The 20,481-nt window shown below is 38.0% G+C and overlaps 1 protein-coding gene across 3 annotated transcripts in view; it reads right to left on the reverse strand.

The window, feature by feature from the left end:
* The window catches only part of XPO4 (exportin 4), a 123,261-nt gene extending 103,010 nt beyond the window's left edge, over positions 1-20,251 (reverse strand). Inside the window, exons 1-2 of one of the 3 annotated variants that reach the window (XM_004774332.3) lie at positions 19,851-20,042; positions 17,055-17,098 (exon numbers count right to left, since the gene is read on the reverse strand). Coding sequence is in view for 1 of the 3 variants with exons in the window: in XM_004774330.3 (XP_004774387.2) it covers positions 19,851-19,919 (69 nt within the window). In the remaining 2 variants the exon portion in view is untranslated. Of the gene's footprint in view, positions 1-17,054; positions 17,099-19,850 lie in introns of all 3 variants that reach the window. The other 2 variants (XM_004774330.3, XM_004774331.3) reach the window with 2 other exon arrangements.
* Between the last annotated feature and the right edge of the window lie 230 nt (positions 20,252-20,481).

A 20,481-nucleotide genomic window follows, 5' to 3' on the forward strand; every position in this document is an offset into this window, starting at 1 on the left:
GTGGGAATGTAAAACATGTAGGTTTGGTTTGTTAGTTTTTTTAAGATTTTATTTATTTACTTGACAGAGAGAGAGAGCGCGCGCATATGCACGCACAAGCAAGGGGAGTGGCAGGCAGAGGGAGAAGCAGGCTCCCCATGGAGCAAGGAGCTGGATGCAGGGCTTGATCTCAGGACCCTGGGATCATGACCTGAGCCGAAGGCAGGTGTTTAACTGACTGAGCCACCCAGGCACCCCAACATTTATTTTTTTTTTAATGCAGCTACTATGAACGATAGTATGTTAGTTCCTCAAAAATTAAACACAGAACTAGCACACAAGACAGCATTCCACCTCTAGGTATATACTCAAAAGAATGAAAAGCAGGGCTCAAACAGACCATATACCAATGTCCATAGCAGTATTACTCCCAAAAGCCGAAAGGTGTAAACAACCACATGTCCACTGATGGAGCAATAAATAAACAAAAGGTAGTATACATACACAGATAATGGCATATATTCAGCCTTAAAAAGGAATGAATTTTTGATACATGCTACAACAGGAATGAATCTTGGAAACAATCTGATGCATGAAATAAGCAAGAAATGAGAAAAATGCCATATAATTCCACTTATATAAGGTATCTAAAACAGTTAAACTCATAGAGAAAGAAAGTAGAATAGTGCTTGCCTTGGATGGGGTGAGGGGAGAAATGGGGAATTATTATTTAATGAGTACAGAGTTTCAGTTTGGGATAATGGAAAAATTCTGGAGATAGTGGTGAAGGCTGTACAACTATATGAAAGTACTTAAAAATGGTAAAAGTAAGTAGCAAGATAACACAACAGATCTCTTAGGAACAACATACAAGAAAAATTTCAACATTTTATAAACATATATCTCACTTAGATGGTGGTTACAGGGAGTATATACAACAGCCCAAACTCATCAAACTAGACACCCAAGATTTGTGAATTTTATTGTATATGCCTCAAAAAATGTTAAAAACTCAATGGATAGATTAAAAGGCACGTAAGAGGGCGCCTGGGTGGCTCAGTGGGTTAAGCCTCTGCCTTTGGCTCAGGTCATGATCTCAGTAAGGGTCCTGGGATTGAGGCCCGCATTGGGCTCTCTGCTCAATGGGGAGCCTGCTTGCCCCCCTCTCTCTCTGCCTGCCTCTCTGCCTACTTGCGACCTCTCTCTCTGTCAAATAAATAAATAAAATATTTTAAAATAAATAAATAAATATATCCATATATATATATACACACACACATATATATATTAAAAAAAAGGCATTTTTTTAAATATAGGAGAAAACTGAAAAGAGATACAAAAAATTATTCAAAATGTAGAGAGGTACAAACATTAAAAGTCTTGGAGGACAAAGTAAAGGTTAGAGCCCCAGGAAACTAACCTACACAAAACCATATCATCTAGGCTTCCTCACCCTCTTCCCCTAGCCCCAGCATGTGGCACCTTTTCTTCACCAAAAGCCACAACTCCAGTCAGGCTGCTCTCTACTACAGCTGCAGCTCTCTCAAATTCTTCACTCTCCCTCCCTGCACATTCAGGGCCTAACAAAAGCTTCCCTATCCACTGCGGTTCCCTTAGAACTTACCCCAATGCAACACTGCGATTCCCTTAGACCTTACCCCAGTGTAACACTGTTCAATTACTCCTTTTAGTGTTCCTTTGCCAGGATCTTTACTGAAAAATAAAGATTCAAAAATGGCAGAAGTATTCCAAATTGGTAAGTAAATTTCAAAATTTATGAGAAACACTAAAGCTCAAAGTAAGAAAGCCCAATGAATCCAAACAGAATAAAAAAAGAAAAAAAAATCATATTACTGATACCACAGTGAAACTGAAGAATCAAAAATTAAAGAGAAGATCTGAAAGACAGCCAAAAAAGAAAGATTATCTTCAAAGAAGTAACAGTTTGAAAATGATTTCTTAAAGCAAGGAAAAACCAGACTAGAGAGAAAACAGAGTAACACTTACAGAGTACTAACAAAAAGTAACTATTAACTTAGAAATGCAGATCCAGGAAACATCTTTCAAGGATTAAGATGAAATTGAAGACATGGTCATGCAAATAAAAGCTAAATAAAAACTTTTTTTTAAAAAGAATTTATTTATTTATTTGACAGAGAGAGATCACAAGTAGGCAGAGAGGCAGGCAGAGAGAGAGGAGGAAGCAGGCTCCGCGCTGAGCAGAGAGCCTGATGTGGGACTCGATCCCAGGACCCTGAGATCATGACCTGAGCCAAAGGCAGTGGCTTAACCCACTGAGCCACCCAGGCTCCCTAAATAAAAACTCTTAACTATGGAAACACTCCTCCTTTAGGAAATTCTGAAGGATATACTCCAAGAAGGAAAGGAATCCCAGATGGAAAGTCTTGAATGCAAAGGACTATGGACAAAGAAATTAATTAGGGGACTAAATCTGAATACTAATATTTTTTAAATGATTAATTTATGAAATTAAAAGGTGCTTAAGATTTTGGACAATATACAGAACATAAATCAGGAGAGGTAGTTCTAAATTCTTGCACTGTTCTGGGACAACATATACAGATTAAATTGAGTATGCATACTAAAATATCTGCCATGGTCAAGAAAATAGAAAATATATACATTACAACACCCAAACTATGAAATGAGAAACAAAAGATTCTCAAACCTCAAAAGAAAGCAAAAGGAAGAACCATATACACATACACAAAATAACAAAAATATATAACTTATCAGCAATCACAAATAAATATAAATAAACTAACTGTAGATTTAAAAACAAAAAACAAACAAACAAAAAAAAACCCCTGAGATTCTCAATCTAGATAAAAGGAAATCCAACTTCGTGCATACAAAAAACCCAAGGGCATAAAAAGGCTGAAAAGAAAAGGCTGGGAAAAAACATGCCAAGCAAATTATCATCAGAAGTTAATGAAATTGATATAACTATGATAACAAAAGGGAAAAAAAACAATTTAAAGTCAAGTATTACTAAAAAGAAGTGGGCCATCTAATAATCATTAAAGGGTTAACTGAAGTAGTATGTAAATACACAGCCTCCAATATATATAAAGCAAAAATGAGAGGACTACCAACAAATCCATTAATATATCTCTGTCTGTAACTGCTAGTTTATGGAGACAAAAAGACTTAACAAGCTTAATTTAAGAGGCATAAACACCTTGGCCCTTAACTGGATATCACATATTCTTTTCAAATACATGCTGAATAAAAACTGACAACATACTAGGCTATAAGGCATATTCAAACAAATTTTAAATAATTGATACATATGTAACACATTATCACAAAGCAATTAAATTAGAACCTGCCTAAAAATGAAAACTAAAAAAATTCAAAGACAGGGTACCTAGTGACCCAGTCAGTTAAGTGTCTAACCCTTGATTTCGACTCAGGTCATAATCTCAGGGTCTTCGGATTAAGCCCTAATCAGGCCCCCATTCAGCCAGGAGTCGGCTTGAGGATTCCTCCTCTCAGTCTGCAGCCATTCCCCTCCCTCTCAAATAAATAAACCTTAAAAGAAAAAAAAAAAAAGAAAAAAACTTAAGGATGAAAGAAGAAACAATAATAGAAAACACTGACCCAAAATACTTCATATCAAAAATCTGTGATATGTAAATCAAGTAAAAGAGGAAAATGCATAGCCTTAAATGTTTACATTGGAAATTTTAGAAGGTTAAAACAAGTAAGCTAAACCTCTAACCTAAGAACTTAGAAAAATGACAGAACCTACCCAAAAAGAATAAAATGAAGAAAATAACAAAGAGCAAAAAATGATGAAACAGAAATTATATATACAATAAATAGAAACAAAAAAAGCTCAGAGTTGCTTCTTTATTAGTTTTATTAGCCATTCTTTGGAATAAAGAATAAATAAAACTCTGGCAAGAGGGGTGAAGAGACACAAGAATTTAAGCAGGCAAGATTAAAGAAACTGTAACTACAAAGGTCTTGAATAATAAAGAGATACCAAAAGAATAACATTATGCTGATAAACATAGCTTATGTAATATGGACAAATTCTTAGAAAAATAAAGCAAAACTAACTTATGAAGAAATGGAAAACTTAAACAGTCCTGCGACTATTAAATAAATTGAATCAGTTTTAAATGTTTTTTCTTTAAGCCCCTAATCCAGATTTTACCAAACAGCAGGGAATAAATCTTTCCAATCTTACACAGATTTCAAGAGAATACAAAAGAGGGAACATTCTTCAACCTATTTTAGGAAGTCAGCATATATCATCACAAATATGCTGATACCAAAACCAGATGAGAACAGTGTAAGAAAAGAAAATTACAGGCCAAGCTTACTCATGAACAGAGATGGAAAAAATCTTAAGACAGTTCACATACCAAATACAACAATGGATTTTTTTTAACAATGGATTTTTTAAAAATAAAAATAATGTACACTATGACCAACTTAGTTTATCACAGGACTGCAAAGTTGGATTAACATCAGAAAACTAACGTCTTTCACCACATTAACATATTAAAGGAGAAAGGTATTTATAAAAAAAATGCAGAAACATGTTTAATAAGATCCATGACTAAACTTTTGGCAAAATAGGAATGGAAACTTCCTTAACCAGATTGAAAAAAAAAAGAATCAAAAAAAAAAAAAAAAAAAAGAGCAAACATCACAATAATGTTGAGACAATGAAGGCACTCCCTTAAACTATCCATAATTGTCAGTATACCATCAGAGTCTTGTGGACTTAATTTTTGGAGTTTTTTTCCTTAATTAGCAAACTTGTTGTTTTTTTTTTTAAATAACTATTTATAATGCTTGGTATTTTGTGATTTCTGCTCTCTCTCCTTTTTTTTTTTAAGAGGGGGGAGAGAGAGCAAGAGAGACAGAGTGTGAGTAAGTGCACACCTGATGGGAAGGAGCAAAGGGAAAGAGACAGTGAGAGAGAATCTCAAGCAGGCTCCATGAACAGCAAGGAGCCCAATAAAAGCTAGATCTTAGGACCTGAGATCATAAACTGACATGAAATCAAAAGACTGACACCTAACTGACTGAGCTACCCAGGCACCCTGATTTTTTTTTTTTTAAGAGGTATTTCAAAGACTAAAGAGAAAATTTATTTTTAAAAAAAAACAGAATAAAACTCATTCTGATTTGAACTCATTTATGAACCCACCAGACCCTTTTATAAGTCTAGGATTCATAATGGAATCTTAGTAATAATATTTTCTTAGATCTTGAAACATTTTACCATTTCACCATTCTTTTTTTTTTTTAAGGTTTTATTTATTTATTTGACAGAGATTGAGATCGCAAGTAAGCAGAGGCAGGCAGAGAGAGAGAGAGAGAGAGAAGCAGGCTCCCCGCTGAGCAGAGAGCATGATGACAGACTCGATCCCAGGACCCTGAGATCATGATCTGAGCCAAAGGCAGAGGCTTTAATGCACAGTGCCCCCATTTTCACCATTCTAAGGACTATTTCATCAGAACTCAGCAACTATTGTCAACTATACTATAGCTAAACTAACAACAAAATTAAAAACAAGAAATGGTGAAATCACCTAGAAAAATAATCCAATAGCAAAACAAATCAACCCTATTACATTAGCCTCTATTTTTCTTTTACTACACTGCTCAAGATATAGCATGACCTTTCAAGAACATATCAAAGAAATATGGAAACACCACATTCCTAAGTCTTTTTTTAACATTACATTCAATAGTCCTGAGAATTCAGAATTTTAAAATTTCCACCCAAAATGAGAAAGAGAAAAAAACAGACAAGACACAATTATGAGGTGAATCAGAAGATGATGCACAGAACAGCATCATCAACAGAACAGAAAAGACACAATAACAGCACTCTAGGCCTGTACTGTCCAATACAGTAGCCACTAGCCACATGTGGTTGTTTAAATTAGTTTAAATTAACTTAAATTACAAATTTAGTTCCTCAGTTGCACCAGCTACATTTCAAATGCTTAATAGCCAAATGTTGCTAGTGGCTAGCTGATTAGGCAAAGCAAATCCTATCACTGCAGAAAATTCTAACAGATAGACTGTTTGATGATAAAATTGATCATATAAACATAATCTCAGACCCTGAGTCTACAGATGATGATATTCTACATCACTGGCTCTCACCTAAGGCAATTTTTATCCCCCAGGGGCTGCCTGAGTGTCTAGAGACATTTTTGGTTGTCATAACTGGGAGGTGCTACTGGTAACTACGGATCAAGGATAAAGATGCTGCCAAACTTCCCAGGATGCACATGCCGGACCACAATAATATCAATAATGGCAAGGATGAGAAACCTTACCCTAGTTCTCTCAAACACAAGAATCAGTAAATGAACCATATACTTCCAAGGACAAAAGGAAATGATGGTATTCTCATCCAGTCATTACAGAGGAACTACCTCATTACCCAATATTCTGTAACAAAAAAAATTTGCTAGGTGGATATGTGACACTATTTTTTATTCTTACTCTTTTATGAGGTCTGCATTAAAAAAAAAAAAGATATAGTTCATAAGTGGACAAATGTTAAAAGGCAGGTATGTATGTAAAGGTGATGAAAAATTCATTGTTTTGATCATTCTAATTGCTGTTTATAAACCTAAACAGGAAAATTATAATTATGAAGCAAAGAATTTGGCCATCTTCTCTTCATCAATGTTATGTACCACTAATGTTTCCAAAAGTATGTGTTTTGATGATTCTAGTGCAAGAATCAGGATAACAAGGTAAAATCTATATATTTTTTAAAGATTTTATTTTATTTGACACAGAGAGAGAATGCACACATCTAGCAAAGGGAGCTGCAAGCAGAGGGAGAGGGAGAACTGGCTCCTGAGACCCTGGGATCACGACCTGAACCAAAGGCAGACACCCAACTGACTGAGCCACCCAGACACAAGGTAAAATCTATTAAAGATGCAGCGGTTGATATCTAAATTAGTGTACATTGCATTTTAACAGTAGGAATGCAACAACCAGAAGTAATGACAGACTCCAAGAATTATTTGAAATCTGGAATCAATATTTACCAATCAGAAGTTGAATGCAAAGAGACACCCAGCCACACTCTAGATCTATGCTGCCCAATATGGCAGCCACTACCCACGTGTGGCTATTTAAGTTAACTAAAATTAAAATTTTAGTGGCTCCACTGCACTAGCCCATTTCAAGTGCTCAACAGTCACATGTTGCTACCAGCTACTATACTAGAAAGTGTGGATAGAGAATATTTCCATCAACCAGAAAGTTCTATCAGCACTACTCTATAAGAAATTTAATTAACTCAACAATATACTTATTAAGTGCATACCCTAAGGTTGCCTTGATTTATGTGCTTTGATGCAATGTTATCAACTGGCCAAATGTCACACAGCTGGTCGGAAGCCAAGAAGAATACAAGTAGTCTGGCTCTACAACCTCTTTGTTATACTGCCTTTCAATTTCTAAATTTCAATAATTTTCCACATGTGCTTACTAATATAAGCAACAGAGTGGTTTTTCTAATATCTCATCTGAGTAGCTCACTACCCATACTACTGCTGTTTTCTAATTGTTTCTCTAACCCCTGCCACAAAACCAAAGAACAAAGACAGGCCAGCTTTTTAACATTATTAATCTTATTCAAAGATTGGGGTCAAATAATTTTATATTAAAATGTGGATATATTACAAATTAGAATGAAATTTCCACTGACCATTTTAAGAAAAAAGTTGAGAAATTTTGAGCTTCTACAAGCTCTACAACAAGGTATTCCCAGCTTCCCCCAAATATGTAGTCATTCTCCTTTCCCATTAGAGTCACTGTGGCATTAGAACTTTTTAAAAAATATTAATTTATCCTCCCCCACCCTTTGTTCAGAATTTCATCAAGTCTTTGCTGAATAACTTCATCAGCCTCCTAACTGGTCTTTCTACCTCCCATCTTGCTTCCCTCAGTCAGATTTTCACATATCAAACCAGAGGTCTGTCAAGTCATCACTACTGGGTGAATTCAAGCTAAATTATTATGGCAAGTAAGGGCCTATGATAACCCACTCCCTGACTATTTCTCTAGGTTCATCTCATAGTACTCCCTCGTTTATTCATCCTTTTTTTTTTTTTTTCACTCAAAAAATACTACTGAGCAAATAGTATGTGTAAACAAGGTCCTTGAACTAATACATATTAGAGTCTAGGGAGACCAACATGTATTCGTTAATCACACAAATAAATGTAAAATTTCAAATATGGTAGATGTTATGAAAGAACTACACAGTATCTAAGTGTAGGACAGATGAATCTCACTTCAGGAAAGCTAAGAAAGGCTTTCCTCAAAGTGACTGTGGAGAGACTTTAAGGATTAGGTGAAAGTGAAGAACATCCTAGGCAGAGAAAAAAAGCATATGAAAGATCCTGGGGCAGGATGAAGAACAGGAAAGCGAAAGACTGAAAAGAGGGCTGGTATGGCTGAGACAATAAAAAAGCAATAGAAGAAGGGTTTTAAGAAGCTGGAAAGATAAAAACTTACTCAAAACCTTGCAAAAAGCAAGCATCAATAAAACCCCAATTCAAACCTGCATAATCTGTCTCTGAAACCTACTGCTAAACTCTAGGCCTTCCCCTATAGTAATCTGTTCCTATATTTCAGTCCATAAATTACTACCAAATGCCTACTATATGCAAGCAATGTGCTAGATGCTTCAGACACAATAGTGAGCCAATGACAACCAAAAACAAATAGAAGCCCTTTCCTCATGGAGCTTACAATCCAGTAGATGAGTCAGTCATACAATCAAATAAATACCATAAAGTGGCAGGTATAAATAAGTATTACTAAAGCAGACGATGTTATGAAAAAACCAATTTGACCTAAGAGTGGTCAGGCTTCTTTGAGAAAGTAAACAACTACATTAAAATCTGGAGTTAACATTAACTAGGCAGAATGGGGAGAACAATGTTCCAAGAGAAGGGAATACATACATGTAAGGTTCCAGAAGAAAGGAGTAACTCAAAATGCCTGGCAAGCTGTAGCCTAAGGCTAGCTTCAAGAGTGTGTGATCTATGTTTAACATGATACTCTGCTGCTGCCATTTTGAAATTCTTTTTTTTTTTTTTAAGATTTTATTTATTTATTTGACAGATCACAAGCAAGCAGACAGGCAGGCAGAGAGAGGGAGAGGAGGAAGCAGGCTACCTGCAGAGCAGAAAGCCCGATGCGGGACTCGATCCCAGGACCCCAAGATCATGACCTGAGCCGAAGGCAGCGGCTTAACCCACTGAGCCACCCAGGCGCCTGCCATTTTGAAATTCTTAATAATTTTATTTTTGAACTTGTGTTTTAGGTGAAGCCCAATGGGACAAGAGAGCATGTGTAGGAGATGTGAAGACAGGATGGTGGCCTGGGACACATGCACATGCCTCAAGACAGTCTGTGGAGTGCTGCAAGCCCCAAGTGGCTATGGACAAAGCTGGGCCCAACTAGCAGCTACTCCAGGACCTACCATCATGGGAAGTCACTTGCCTGCTCATGACCCAACCCTGTCCCTAAGATACCTACACAAACAATAACCTTCCAGTCTAAGAACTTACAAGAACTCAAGGAGTAAACTTTGTCAGCAAATTACAGAAGAAAATTATACAAACAGACACTACACTAAAGCATTTCAGGGAGTTGTTAGAATCCTTCAGAGTTTAGAGTCTCTGGTTTTCAAAATTTCTACACCAAAGCAAGCATCTCCAGGCTTGGAAATAAAAATTAAATTTAGAAATCATTGCATTCAACAGAAAAGGCACTGTTTTAGTATAAAGCTCTGGACAGACCATGTATTAATCAGAGAGACAATTTTATTTTCTTTTATAACTGAAGGATACTACGGCAGGATGCATAAAAACACATCTTTCATTGTATATAAATTTAATCATAAATAAACCATTAAGCAAGCTACTTTTGGTTTCTTCTATAACTTCTACAAGTAACAAGAACTGTCAAAAGAAACATTAAAATACTGTATAAAGTTACATCTAAAACTAATTTCAGTACCAAGTCTTTAAAAAAAAAAGTTCTGGGGCACCTGAGTGGCTCAGCTGTTAAGCACCTGCCTTAGGCTCAGGTCATGATTCCAGGGTCCTGGTACTGAGCCCCGCATCGGGCTCCCTGCTCAGCGGGAAGCCCTTTCTCCCACTCCCACTCCCCTTGCTTGTGTACCCTTCTCTTGCTGTGTCTCTGTCAAAGAAAAAAATAAAATCTTTAAAGAAAAAAAAAAAGTTCTGTAAGAATCATCAGCTAAAATTTGTATTTATAATTAATCAGAAATGTATCCCATAGTTGTCACAGCCTATAAAATTTAACTCTAGTAATAGCTGCAACAATAAAAAGATCCTACTCAAAACACTTAGAATCTTGGGGCACCTGGGTGGCTCAGTGGGTTAAAGCTTCTGCCTTCGGCCCAAGTCATGATGCCAGGGTCCTGGGATCAAGCCCCACATCGGGCTCTCTGCTTTGTGGGGAGCCCGCTTCCTCCTTTCTCTCTCTACCTGCCTCTCTGCCTACTTGTGATCTCTGTCAAATAAATAAGGGGCAACTGGGTGGCTCAGTGGGTTAAAGCCTCTGCCTTCGGCTCCGTACATAATCCCAGGGTCCTGGGATCGAGCCCTGCATCAGGCTATCTGCTCAGCAGGGAGCCTGCTTCTCTCCCTCTCACTCTCTGCCTACTTGTGATCTCTGTCAAATAAATAAATAAATCTTTAAATAAATAAATAAATAAATAAAATATTTTTTAAGATTAACAATCTTGCATTTGCCAAGAGCGAATGACATCACTTTCAATTATAGCAACTGAAAATAAAATGGCTAAAAGTAAAAATTTTGATGACCTAATAAATTTGTAGAAAAGCCAAAAATATCTTATGACCAATCACAATTTCACATAAAATTAAACGAAAATACTTTTACAATTTATAAATTTGCTGCTACCCAGAAAGCATTATTACTATTACATTTTGTGAGTATAAAACATAAAGGAAAGAGCGTTGTATTTTAAAGCCTCTAATGGCACCTCTTCCCTGCCTTTTGAACAAGGAGCCCCACATTTTCATTTTACATGAGGCCCCACAAATCATGTAGCCATCCCTGGCTGGGAAACAAAAAAAAAAGTAGACAGGATCAGGCTTATGGCTGGAAGATGAGACTGGGGCCAACAACCACGCTGAGCTTTCAGACCCCTATTATGGAAGCCATTAAAGATAGGAGAGTGAAATGAGACATAGCCTAGTAAATCAGTACCCTTACACAGAAGACAGCATTCTAGTTTTAACAATAAATCTAGGGGTGCCTGGGTGGCTCAGTCGGTTAAGCGTCTACCTTCAGCTCAGCTCATGATCCCAGAGTCCTGGGATGGAGCCCTGCACAGGGCTCCCTGCTCAGCAAAAAGATTGCCTCTCTCTCTCCCACTCCCCACCCCCCACTCCCCTGCTTGTGTTCCTTCTCTTGCTGTCAATCTCTTTATCAAATAAAAGTCTTAAAAAAAAAAAAAAAACACCCTAAGAATGATTATGCACCTTCTAAATTTTGAAAGTCCCTACTCTAGAATATTCTCTTTGTCATTTTATAATGGGCCTAATTTTTCCCATGACTGTAAGTGAATAGAACTTGGCATGAGAATAAATCCATATCCCTTCTCCAAAATAAAGTTTATTGATTTTCTAATAGCTCTTTCTCAAAATCCTTTTTTTTTTCCTTTTATTTGCTAGCAAGATTATCCTTAACTAGCACTGATTAAAGAAAACTGCAGAAATGGGACCTGATTTACAAATGCGGTTTCTATTCAGCTTCAGCTGTGAGACAGCTTTTAATTTTGAGATAAATACAGAATAGTCAAGAAAGTAATCACAGATTTTAAAAATACATGCAACATTCAAATTTATCAGAATGACATATTAATTATGTGTGATCTGATGTTTTATGTTGTAAAAAATTCAGACTATACTGAAATGTAGAAAGGACTCTTCCCACTTCCAATCCCATTCTCTAGACCCCCATTCTTAAAAATTTAGTATATATCTTCCAATTCTGCTTCTATACATATACAGATATATGCAGAGATTTTATTTAGAAAGCAAAAACAAGATCATATATTCTGTCCTTCATTTTTTACCCCCAATTTGAGGTTCTTCCCATGTCCATTTTGATCTTTCTATAAAAAAGTAACACTACAGGGCACCTGGGTGGCTCAGTGGGTTAAAGCCTCTGCCTTCGGCTCAGGTCCTGATCCCCAGGGTCCTGGGATGGAGTCCCACATCAGGCTCTCTGCTCGGCGGGGAGCCTGCTTCCTCCTCTCTCTCTGCCTGCCTCTCTGCCTACTTGTGATCTCTGTCAAATGAATAAATAAAAATCTTTGGAAAAAAAAAAGTAACACTACAATACATTCGACCTACATTTCTTGAGATTCAACGATCTACCAAAAAGTTGTAACTTTTTTTTTAAGATTTTATTTATTTATTTGACAGACAGAGATTTCGAGTAGGTGGAGAGAGCTAGGAGGAAGCAGGCTCCCTGCTGAGCAGAGAGCCTGATGTGGGCTGGATCCCAGGACCCTGAGATCATGACCTGAGCCAAAGGCAGAGGCTGTAACCCACTGAGCCACCCAGGTGCCCCTAAAAGTTGTAACTTTTTATACCTCTGCTAGCATTAAAGCATAGTTTGTTTTTTCTTATGTTACCTTCACAATGTGAAATATCATTTTAATTAAAGTAGTTTTTAGACCAGTCTTTCAATTTTCTATTCTTTTCCCATGCTAGCACTACAAAGTTTCAATTACTGTAACTTTTTAAAAATTGTTTATTTTATTTTCTTAAAGATTTTAAGTAATCTCTACACCCAACATGGGTCTTGAACTCACAACCTAAAGATCAAGAGTCATAGGTTCCATGCACTGAGTCAGCCAGGTGCCCCTCAATTACTATTGCTTTTGAATAAATCTTAATAACTATACATCAAGTCCCCCCAACTCTTCATTTTCCTTTTTTAAAAATGTTATTCTCATACAACTGTTCTTCCAGATATACTTTCTAATTAATTAGTCACATTTTTCTCCCACCTCAAAAAAGGGTGAAGAGGAAAGAAAGATTTTGATTGACATTACATGCAACTTACAGATCAATGAGGGAGGAATTGCCACCTTACCAAATTAATTCTTTGAAATGATGAACATAGCCTTCATCTAATTCAGATTTCCTTTTGTATTCTTCAAATAAACTATTTAGTTTTCTTCATAAAAAGTTGCATGGTTAATAGTGTTTAATGTTTAATAGTGTCCTATAATTTATTCCCACGGTTTTTTATAACTGAAGTAATAGTCTTTTTTTTTCCCAATTTTAACTTGATTATTGTTGATATAAAAGAAATCTCACAATTGGTTTATTTCTCTTATATCTGGTCACATTACCAAACAACTATTAAGAGTTTCTTTCTTTTTTTTTTTTTTAAGATTTTCTTTCTTTGTCAGAGAAAGAGAGCACAAGCAAGGGGAGTGGCAGGCAATGCAGGCAGAGGGAGAAGCAGGCTTCCCACTGAGGAAGTAGCTAGATAAGAGACTCTGATCCCAGGACCCTGGGATCACGACCTGAGCTGAAGGCAGCTGCTTAATCAACGGAACCACCCAGGCGTCCCCATACTCCAATAATAGTTTAATTTCCTTGGACTTCTTTTTCTGGATATCACCTGCAAATAACTATCTTTTTTACTTTCCTTTCCAATATTTGCACTTACTCCTTTTTCTTATCTTACTGTATCAGCTCGCTCTCCAAGTGTTAAGTAATAATTATATTACAACTCCCTATTTCAACTCTTAAGAATATCACCATTTACTAGTGGTCTGAAATAACTTATTGTATTTTTTAAGTCAATTCCTAGTTTACTGAATTTTTAAGGCTGTTAAATTTTAAGGCTGTTAAATTAATTTATTTATTTATTTATTTATTTATTTATTTTGACAGACAGAGATCACAATTAGGCAAAGCAGGCAGAGAGAGGAGGAAGCAGGTTCCCCGCTGAGCAGAGAGCCTGATGGGATCATGACCTGAGCCAAAGACAGAGGCTTTAACCCACTCAGCCACCCAGGCGCCCAAGGCTGTTAAATTTTATCAACTGCCTTTTTCAAAGGTCTTTTCACATTTCTCTGGATCACTGGCCATGTTTCAATTAGTGGAGTTATGAGTCCAAATGTAAAATACATATTTAATTGAACTTTAAATAAAAATTCCCCACTAATTTTTTGGAAAAAATTACTAGTGCCACAACAGAGACAAAAGTGAAATAAATTAAAATGGGGGTGCTTGTGTGGCTCAGTTGCTTAAGTGTTTGCCTTCGGCTCAGGTCATGATCCCGTAGTCCTGGCATCGAGCCCGGCATTGAGCTCCCTGCTCAGTTGAGAGCCCACTTCTCCCCCTCCTCCCAGCTTGTGCTCTCTCACTATCTCTATCTCAAATAAATAAAATCTTTTAAAAAAAGAAAGAAAAATGCTTACTCAATATAATGCATCTTTCCAATAAAAGTAAGTGCTACAATCAAAATTCTTAAATTTATGATTGGTTACAAAAAAAATAAAAGCACTGTACCTTAAACATAGGAGGGCTCAGGAAATATCTACTAAATAAATGCACAAGGGGTGCCTGGGAGTTGAGCGTCCAACTCTTGATCTTGGGGTCATGGAATCCAGACTTGCCTCACCGGGCTCCGCACTCAGCTGGAACTGTGCTTCTTTCCTTCCCCCTCTGCCCCTCCTCCTATTCATGCTCTCTCTAAAATAAATAAATCTTAAATAAATAAATAAATGCTCAAATATTCCCCAAGCATGGCATTTGGTTCTCTTGGGCCTTTATACAAATATCTATCTCACCCCTCACCCAACTGGAAAATTCCAACTTGTCCTTCATTGACTACTCAGCTTAAAGATCACCTGTTACTTAAGGATCACCTAGAAGCCCTTTCTACATCCCCAACTCAGTCTGCGATAGATGTCCCTCCTCTGTACCCTCAGAGCACTAGTATATACTTCCATAATGCCATCTAACAACTAATAGTTTTGCCTTTCTCCCCCATTAGACTATACTCAAAACAATGTCTTTCTCCTATCTCCTTAGCATACATAGCATTATGCCTAGCAAATACATATGGAAGAAATGCTCTAGAATGACTGAATGACCAGACTTAACTCCAAATCCAAACCAGCTATGGGAACACAGGCAAATCACTTACCATCTCTGAATCTCAGAACTTCTTTATAAAATTTATATCTATTTGCTTCACAGAATTGATGGGAGAATGAAATAGGAATTTTTTATATCTCACTACAATTTTATAGAAGCTTTCAAAATAGTAACCAGATTCTACTACAATAAAAACCATGAAAACCAATCATAAAATCACTCCCATTAAAGCTGCATTTACATGTATTAAATCAATTTTAGTTTTAAAACAACCACAGTAAACTATTTTTCTTTGAAGTATCAGTTAACATATGTACTCTGCAACATATTGGCACCACACACACTCAACAAAGGACAATTCCTAACAGCTCGAGCAAGCCAGGAAAACAATACCAAGGAAATTGAAAAAAATAAACCATTTTTCAGGTTTATTGTTCAAATATGATATTAATACTAAAAGGACACTAAACTTTTCCATTATGTCTCTAAAATCAAAAGATAAAATAAAAAATAAAAATGTTATGTATGCTCTTATATGCTTAGAGATTTTTTTTAAAGATTTATTTATTTGAGAGGGCATTTGCGAGCACACACGCCCACACACACCACGCACACACACACAAGTGGGGCAGAAGCGAGAGAGAGAGAATCTCAAGCCAACTCTGCGCTGGGCAAGGAGATGAACTCAGGGCTCGATCTCATGATCCTGAGATCATGACCTGAGCCAAAATCATGAGTGGAACACTTAATCAACTGTACCCCCCAGGTACCCTGTTTAGAGATTTTTAATATGTGTACTCAAGAAACAGTCATGTCTGAAAAGCAAATGGGACCTTAGGGAACTTTTACTTTCCCCTATACACCTTTCTGCACAGCTTGAATTTCTTACTATTCAGAAAGGTATCTGCAAGATTTCCTAAATTATGGATATTGATAGTATTCTTATTCATGTGAAAAAAAGAAAACTATATAATGTGTATTATAAAAACACAGGAAAAAGGGTATATTGAACCTTAATACAGATTGCTTAGGGAGGGCGGACTGAGAGTGGGGAACGAAGAAGAGAGAGATTCATTTTTTATTCTGTGTATTTGTGTGCTGTTGCTGTATTTTAAAATAATATGTTCCGGTATTACTGCTATAGTTTTAAATAACAGAAAATGTGTCTACACCACCAAATTTTCAGGTCTATAATGTAACCTACTAAATTCAAGCAGTTACAAAGAAGATTCTCACTGATAAGATTGTTAGCACTGAAGTGTGGTCAACTTAACTTACTCTAGTATATATCTAATATACTCTCAAAAATTTAGGGTTAGGTGTCTTAACCAAAAGCCAACAAATGGAATCTTCTTTGCAGAAGAAATGTTCAGGACCTATTTAACTTTCCAACTGCACAATGCTTTCAAAATAGATAACTTCACTTGCACAACTGCTAACCTACAAAAGTCCATCCTCCTCCTAGTTTGTTCACCTTCAAATATATTTTCTAGCAAGCATCTACAGAAAATACTCCCTATTACAACTGAGGTGGTGGGGGGATAATCACCATTTATGTTGAGATCTATAAAATCAATAAATATTTTTTTTCACTATAAAGGTCTAATACACTATTTGGCAATTTACCCAATAACCTAAATAGGACTGAGTGTAGATATTTACAATGAAGCAACTGCAATATCCAAAAACACATTTCAAAATTTCCCATCAAGCAATAAAATGTAACATTTACAGTATTATAATATACTGACTTCGAGAAACAACATGGGTGAGTAAAAAATTTTTAAAGTTCCGAAACAGAAGTCTGGTGATCTAGGTTCTGGATCACTCTTCTCACTAATTTGTTCTGTGACCTACCTTCGGCAAGTCACTTCTACCTCTTTGAACCTCAGTTTCCCCATCTGTAGAATGGAAGGGAGAATGCTTAGACTAGGTTCTTATTTTTCAGGGTCTCTACTTCCTTAGAAATGCTGATAAAACTATAAACCCTATTTCCAAATATGTATGCTTGCATCAAAAAATTTGCTTACAATTTCCTTCTGATATCCACTGTGGACTAAGACCTCTGACCTCTGTACTAAGAGATGTCTTGAGTTTATTCTGCACACTAAAACTCTATGCCAAATTTCATAAAAGAAATATATGGATACCAAATGGAAAAATTAAGCAAAACGATTGTGAAAGATATCAGTAATTACTTTGAATCCCAAAACACATTAACAATTAAAATATATAGCAACTTCCTATAAATGAGATTTCCTCAGATGGCTATCCATCTGACCCACAGATGGATAAATGCTAAAATCATTCAACCTTTTTAAAAATATTCTAATGCTTAATAGTTGAAGATTTAACTACTTTGCTTGCAAATTTGGGTAAATTACTTAGCATTTACATGTTTTTGCCCCTTAGTCTATAAAATGAAAATGAAAGTTAACAATTACCACATCACAGGGGCTCCTGGGTGGCTCAGTGGGTTAAAGCCTCTGCCTTCGGATCAGGACACGATCCCAGGGTCCTGGGATGGAGCCCTGAGTATGGCTCTCTGGTCGGAAAGGAGCCTGCTTCCCCCGGACCCACCCCTCCCACCTGCCTCTCTGCGTACTTGTGATCTCTGTCAAGCAGATAAATAAAATCTTAAAAAAAAAAAATTACCACCTTATAGTTAGTAAGAATTAAATAAGGCAACATACGTAAAAGCACCTAGCAGAATGCTCCACACACAGTAAGCATTTAATAAATGTGAGCTGTTATTACTAATAATAAATTGGAATACAGCTTTCATACTTAGAAATAATGCAGTAATTGTTACTCCCACACATTTGTAGTCCACATTTGTGAATATAAAGTGGAAACTTCAAAAAACAAATTTCCTACTTTTAATAATTTTTTTAATACTACCCTCTAGAATGATTAAATAAAAAGTATGTAAATGGATATCTACACAACATATCTAAGAGGTGGTGAGGTACAGCAGAAACAGACTCAGCTTTAGAGTCAGGCAGATCTCATTTCTGAACCTAAATCATCAACTTAGTAATTATGTAATCTGGGCCACGTAAACTCTCTTTCAACCTTGTAAAGCTGTTGCAGGGATTAATAAAGTATGTAAAACCATCGCACATAGTATCTGGATGTAGTATGCACTCAATAAACAGAACTTATTGCTATTCTTCTCAGCTACTCCCTTACAGATGATAAAACAGCTTTGCCAAGGAAGAGGGACGGTACTGGTGCTGGCAAACTCAAGTGCTAATTAATACTCAGGCCAGTAATGAAGGACACTAATTTTATCTTATTAATGTAAGAACAAAGGCAGTGTTTTTTGGGGTCACATACTGCTTCCAGAGTCTAATGAAAATAGGGTCCCTGGCTCCCAGAAATTTTTCAGATATTTCAGGAAATACCACGTCAGGAATTTTGAGAACACTAGCTAGTTTTTTCTGGACTTGGAAGAGTTTGAAAATTTTACTCAGTTTTGTGACAAAACGATTCACTTAGCTTTGCTCATAAGGAAGCAAGCAAACCCTGCTTTTATTAGACTTCTCAATTTCGTTAGTTAAATTTCCTAAGCTATCTGATGTTGTGTGTGAAAACAAAACTTGATAAGTGGTACTACATACTATGCTAGAATTAGTTCAAATACTTTTAAACGTGATGCTCGAACATATAATCCAAGCAACGAACCAAAAGGGAAAAAAAAGTTCAATTAATCAATAAAATAAAACGAAGCTAGCCGCACTCGATATTCGATTCTTAGAAAGGCTGGATCAATTCAAGCAATCAACCGAGCCTCAAACTTCCAAAAAAAAAAAAACAACTACGAACACGGAAACCAAAATTTACAAAAACAAAACCGAGCCAGAAAATACAGTTTATTGAATATAGTTTATCCTTACTTCTACTCCCTGCGTGGAATACTTTTTTTATCCTTTAACTCAGCCTTCTTAAACTCCCTGGGCAAATAACATACTCATCAAATTGTTCACTGAATAGTGTTAAGGAGCCCCTTAGACTCCGCTCTCAATGCGCGACCCACAGGGAACTTGGTACTTAATAAAGTTTTGCCCCAATGACCTTGGTCCCAAATATTCCCCTCCCTTCCTCCTGCCGGTCCTTCCACGTGCTGGCGGCTGCGGTTACCCCAGAGGTGGTTGCAGGTCGGAGAAAGAGCTTGAGTACCCACATCCTCGAAGGAAACAAGGACTGCTAACAGCACCTGGGCTGAGCCATCCCTTCCTTCCTTCCCTTCTGGCAGCAACTCCTCGGCGGCGCACACACTGCCCCCGACCAAAGCCCTGCGGAGATGACCCCGACCTCACAACCGCGCCTCGCTCTCGACCCAGTCTGTGGGACAGGGTATACCGTGAAGACCGTGGCACAGGAAACCCTCTTTCCTTCAACACCCTATTCCGTCGCCCGACCGGAGTGCCAGACACCTAGAGGAAGTGGAGAGCCCCAGGAAGAAGGGGGAACCAAGAGGGAAGGAAAGTAGGATGGAGAATCCTGCGCCACGCCACCGCCACCTCCTCCACTTCCAGGGCTCCCTGGAGGCCCTTGCCGGTCGCCAGCCCGGGGGACGGGAACGCCTGGCACGGCAGTGCCAGCCAAGGTCTCGCAGATACTGGGGTGCGGGGGTCGCGGTGTACTCACCATCAGAACTTTGGCCGCGTTCTCCAGCTGAGCGATCACTTCTGGGGGCCCAAGCGCCGCCGCCATCATGGTCTCTCTTCAATGACGCGCCATGCGCTGCATTATGGGAGCGGGCGCCGCGGCCGGCCAATCGCCGCAGCGACCCCGGAGCCTCACGCGCTCCCAGAGGCCGTCTCAGCCGCCGTCGACGCCGGTGTTACGGCCCCGTGGGCCTGGCCTGGCCTGGGCGGCGGGAAAGAGAAGAGGCTGTGCCCAGCCGCCTCGCTGGAGCAGAAGGCGCCCGCAGAGCGGCGCCAGGCAAGACCCGGGCCGTTGACCCAGACCGTGACGGCCGCGATTTCGGGCCCGCGCATGCGTGCTGTCCGGCGCCCGGTCCTCTCCGCCTCTCCAGCCCCTGTGCCCACGAGCGTCTGGGTTCCCTCCACCCGGAACACACCCCGCCCCATCACCAGGCATTATTACGCGACGGCGGCACGCTCTCTGTTCTCTACCCTTCACTCCTTTCGTCCCGGCCCTTCCACTCTCCACACAGTGTAGGATCTCACTTGGAATTGCTCTCCCTACTTCCTCTCCTAAGAGTGCGCCTTTGAGAACATCTCTGTCCTCCCAAGTCCTAATTCTCCGTCTCTCC

The sequence above is a fragment of the Mustela putorius genome, unplaced genomic scaffold (assembly GCF_011764305.1).
Source record: "Mustela putorius furo isolate JIRA1106 unplaced genomic scaffold, ASM1176430v1.1 tig00004035_pilon_pilon_pilon, whole genome shotgun sequence".
Lineage (NCBI taxonomy): Eukaryota > Metazoa > Chordata > Mammalia > Carnivora > Mustelidae > Mustela > Mustela putorius.